This window comes from Halichoerus grypus, chromosome 8 (genome assembly GCF_964656455.1).
Source record: "Halichoerus grypus chromosome 8, mHalGry1.hap1.1, whole genome shotgun sequence".
Classification (NCBI taxonomy): Eukaryota; Metazoa; Chordata; class Mammalia; order Carnivora; family Phocidae; genus Halichoerus; species Halichoerus grypus.
In genome coordinates this window covers 78,653,329-78,657,605 of record NC_135719.1, presented here as the reverse complement: position 1 = coordinate 78,657,605, position 4,277 = coordinate 78,653,329, and the positions used below count along the sequence as shown (strand labels likewise).

The 4,277-nt window shown below is 37.3% G+C and overlaps 1 protein-coding gene across 1 annotated transcript; it reads left to right on the top strand.

Annotated features, from left to right (window-relative positions):
* The first annotated feature begins 2,959 nt into the window (after positions 1 to 2,959).
* On the top strand, positions 2,960 to 3,883 carry LOC118525954 (olfactory receptor 4N2). Its single transcript, XM_036076882.2, has one exon. It carries the CDS (start codon positions 2,960 to 2,962, stop codon positions 3,881 to 3,883), a length of 924 nt encoding a protein of 307 aa, XP_035932775.2.
* Positions 3,884 to 4,277: the final 394 nt, after the last annotated feature.

Sequence of the window (4,277 nt, the reverse complement as noted above, 5' to 3'; positions counted from 1 at the left end):
TGAAAAGTAAAGAAGTGAACAGAGAACCTAATTTGGAGAGCCTACAAAAATTTTTTTTCCATCGGAGAAGCATCTGTTCATGTCTTCTGCCCATTTCTTGACTGGATTTTTTGTTTCTTGGGTGTTGAGTTTGATAAGTTCTTTTATAGATTTTGGATATTAACCCTTTATCTGATAAGACATTTGCAAGTATCTTCTCCCATTCTATAGGTTGCTTTTTAGTTTTGTTGACTGTTTCCTTTGCTGTGAAAAAGCTTTTTATCTTGATGAAGTCCCAGTAATTCATTTTTGATTTTGTTTCTTTTGCCTTTGGAGATGTGTCTAGCTAGAAGTTGCTACGGCTGTCAAAGAGGTTGCTACCTGTGTTCTGCTCTAGGATTTTGATGGATTCCTGTCTCACATTTAGGTCTTTCATCCATTTTGAGTTTATTTTTGTGTATGTATGGTGTAAGAAAGTGGTCCAGTTTCATTCTTCTGCATTATGAATGGCTGTCCAATTTTCCCAACACCATTTGCTGAAACTACTGTCTTTTTTCCATTGAATATTCTTTCCTGCTTTGATGAAGATTAGTTGAGGGTCCTTTCTGGGTTCTCTATTCTGTTCCATTGATCTATATGTCTGTTTTTGTGTCAGTACCATACTGTCTCGATGACTGCAGCTTTGTAATACAGTTTGTGTATCCAGAATTGTGATGCCTCCAGTTTTGGTTCTTTTTCAACATTACTTTGGCTATTCAGGGTCTTTTCTGGTTCCATACAAATTTTAGGATTGTTTGTTCTAGCCTTGTGAAAAATGTTGATGTATTTTGATAGGGATTGCATTGAATGTGTAGATTGCTTTGGGTAACATAGTTAAAATTTTGTGTAGGTCCATTTTCCCTGTGTGTGTGTGTGTGGTGTTTGTGTATATGTATACTGTGTATATATACTGATTGATATGTTGAATATGACTTTCATAAATTCCACCTTTGGCTGTAAGTAATACAATGGAAACCTGTATATTATCCACTCAATTAGCTCCAGAGATATTTAAAACATATTTTTAATGTTTCCTAAAATATGTATCCTAACAATGCACTATATAGATTTACTGTTTTGTTTTGTTTTTTGGCTTTTCTGTTTCTCTCCACTTCTTTCTTACCCTCACCCTTGTCTCTTCTACTCTTTCTTTCTAATTACTGACCCATTAGCATTTTCTGGCAAAGATTTCCCCTTTTTTGGCACCCCATATTCCACAGAACTTACTTAAAGCAACTGTGCTATTTAGTTAAATAGTATAGGGGAGCACTGGTACATATCACATTATATTTTTCTGTAGATTAGCAATTTTCAAACTTTAAGAACATTTCATATCTGTGACAAAATTTTTTGAACATGTACCTTAAGTATATGCAATTTATTTATAAAGTACATATATACTATTATACCAATATGTAAATACCAAAAGTAGCATTTTGAAAAGAATAAAATTAAAATGCAATATGTACATATATGCATAATTATATACATGTAATATATATATACTATTTTCTGTTCACTCCTCAATGAATCCTCATGTGTCCCTTCTGAAATGAGCACATCTCACTAAACAGCCTGAGCCTTGATTCTGGATTTTCCCTATAATAACTTAGACAAGGTTCATCTTCTAATTCTAGGCTCTATAAAGATGTGATTTTTAGACTAGCAATATTATTTTTATTTAAGTAAACAAAAAAAATCCACTGATTAAAGTTGTGTTAGTAATTTCTTTATTTAAACGAAATAGAACACACTTGCATTCTTCTACTACTTGTCAATCAGAACAAAAGAGAAAACTCATTCTAAACTTAGGTGACCACAGTAGCCTTAATTTTATTATCTTTGAAAGGAATTTACTAGACTATAGGATCTTTATTGTTACTTCTAATTGTTCTATGCTAGATTTTATGCATTGACATAACTAATTTTTAAAAATATTATATGGCAAATTTTGTATTGTAGCATATTGTTTGTTGAAAGGCTAAAGGCTCTCCTCCCTTGGATGTTATACTGGTATCGAAGAAAGGAGACTGGGAGTATATAAGAAGTGTTAATTAATCGAGATGAACAAAGTATGGAGTGGCTACATAAGTGGTATTTAACCAGGGATATAGCTAGGAGATTGCCTCTAAGTTATGTGGAAAGTGGAGTTATTATTGGGATCGTGATGATCAGTTTGGAGTCAGGGTAATAGAAGGACACCAGACCAGAGGAGGGTAATAAGAGAATTAATAAGAGAATACAGAGGACAAGGCAGACAGTGAGCAGGCGGGAACTGCGAATTCCACAGGAACAGAAAAAAAAGGAAATACTTAGGAAAAAATTGGACTTGGTGAATGAAAAGAGGTGTAATTTCAAGAAAATAGTTAAGTCTCAAGCACAGTACAACCATAAAAATGCAAAGATCTTAATAATTGGAGTTATGTTGCATCTCAATTAGGAAACTTCTCATATGACTCAGGAAGGTAGCAATCCCAACAAGCAGGATGCCAGATTCTTAAAGTAGAGAGCAGTTCTATAGAAGCTCATGGTTGGATGGGAATAAGAATTGTGGTATGAAAACAGTATTTTTGTTTGTTGGTTTGCTTGCTGTAAGTCTGGAGTTAACAAAAAGTTTGGAGTTTACCCAGGATGTTGGTGAGGGTTGAGACATGTTAATTTTAGCTGATGTGACAAATATGTCAATTTTTTTTTTTATAGAGAGAGGGGGAGGAAGGGGCAGAGGGAGAATCTTAAGCAGGCTCCATGTCCAATGAAGAGCCGGACTCGGGGCTCAACCTTACAACCCTGAGATCATGACCTGAGCCAATATCAAGAGTTGGACGCTTAACTGACTGAGCCCCCAGATATGTCAAATATTTTTAGTTGGAGAAGAATGAGGTTCTAGATGGAAGAAACAATAATAACAACTCTGCTTCTTGATGTACTGCAGGCAGAGGAGATGGAAAATGACAACAGAACAGTGGTGAAACAATTCATCCTTCTTGGTCTGACCCAGTCTCGAGATATTCAGCTCCTGGTCTTTGTGCTAGTTTTAATTTTCTATCTCATCATCCTCCCTGGAAATTTCCTCATCATCCTCACCATCAGATCAGACCCTGGCCTCACAGCCCCACTCTACTTTTTTTTGGGCAACTTGGCCTTCCTGGATGCATCCTATTCCTTCATTGTAGCTCCCAGGATGCTGGTGGACTTTGTTTCTGAGAAGAAGATAATTTCCTATAGGGGTTGCATCACTCAGCTCTTTTTCTTGCACTTCCTTGGAGGAGGGGAAGGATTACTCCTTGTTGTGATGGCCTTTGACCGCTACATTGCCATCTGTCGGCCTTTACACTATTCAACTGTCATGAACCCTAGAGTTTGCTATGCCTTGCTGTTGGCTCTGTGGCTTGGAGGATTTATCCACTCCATTATCCAGGTGGCCCTCATCCTCCGTTTGCCCTTCTGTGGCCCAAACCAACTGGATAACTTCTTCTGTGATGTGCCACAGGTCATCAAGCTGGCCTGCACAGACACTTTTGTGGTGGAGCTTCTGATGGTGTTCAACAGTGGTCTGATGACACTTCTGTGCTTCCTGGGCCTTCTGGCCTCCTATGCAGTCATCCTCTGCCGTGTACATGGGTCTTCCTCTGAGGGGAAGAGCAAGGCTGTTTCCACATGCACCACCCATATCATTGTTATATTTCTCATGTTTGGGCCTGGCATCTTCATCTATACTCGCCCCTTCAGAGCCTTCCCAGCTGACAAGGTGGTTTCTCTTTTTCACACAGTGATCTTTCCTTTGTTGAATCCTGTGATTTATACCCTTCGCAACCAGGAAGTAAAAGCTTCTATGAGGAAGCTGTTTAATCAGCACATAGCCTAATTAAAGGGAAAAAAAAGAATAAAAAAAAATCAAGACCAGAGAATTTTATCTGAAATTAATTTATCCATTTCCAAATACTGCATTTATTGAACATTTTTGTCAGAACTATTTTAGGCACTGGGAGAAAGAGGTATTGAGACAGGTAAAGTCACTGCTCTCCTAAAGGTACAGTCTAGTGGGACTACACAGCCATTAAAGATAGAAAATGAACAGAATGGTTTCAGGAAGAGATATAGAAACTAAAAGAAAAGCAAAAGTATAGACAGATATATAGATAGATGAGTTAGAGAGTGTGGGGTGAGGGTAATAAGCTTACTTTCCGTCTTTAACTAGGGTGTTCTTGGGTGACATTTTGGCTGATAACTAGATGAACTAAACAGTCAACCATGCAAAC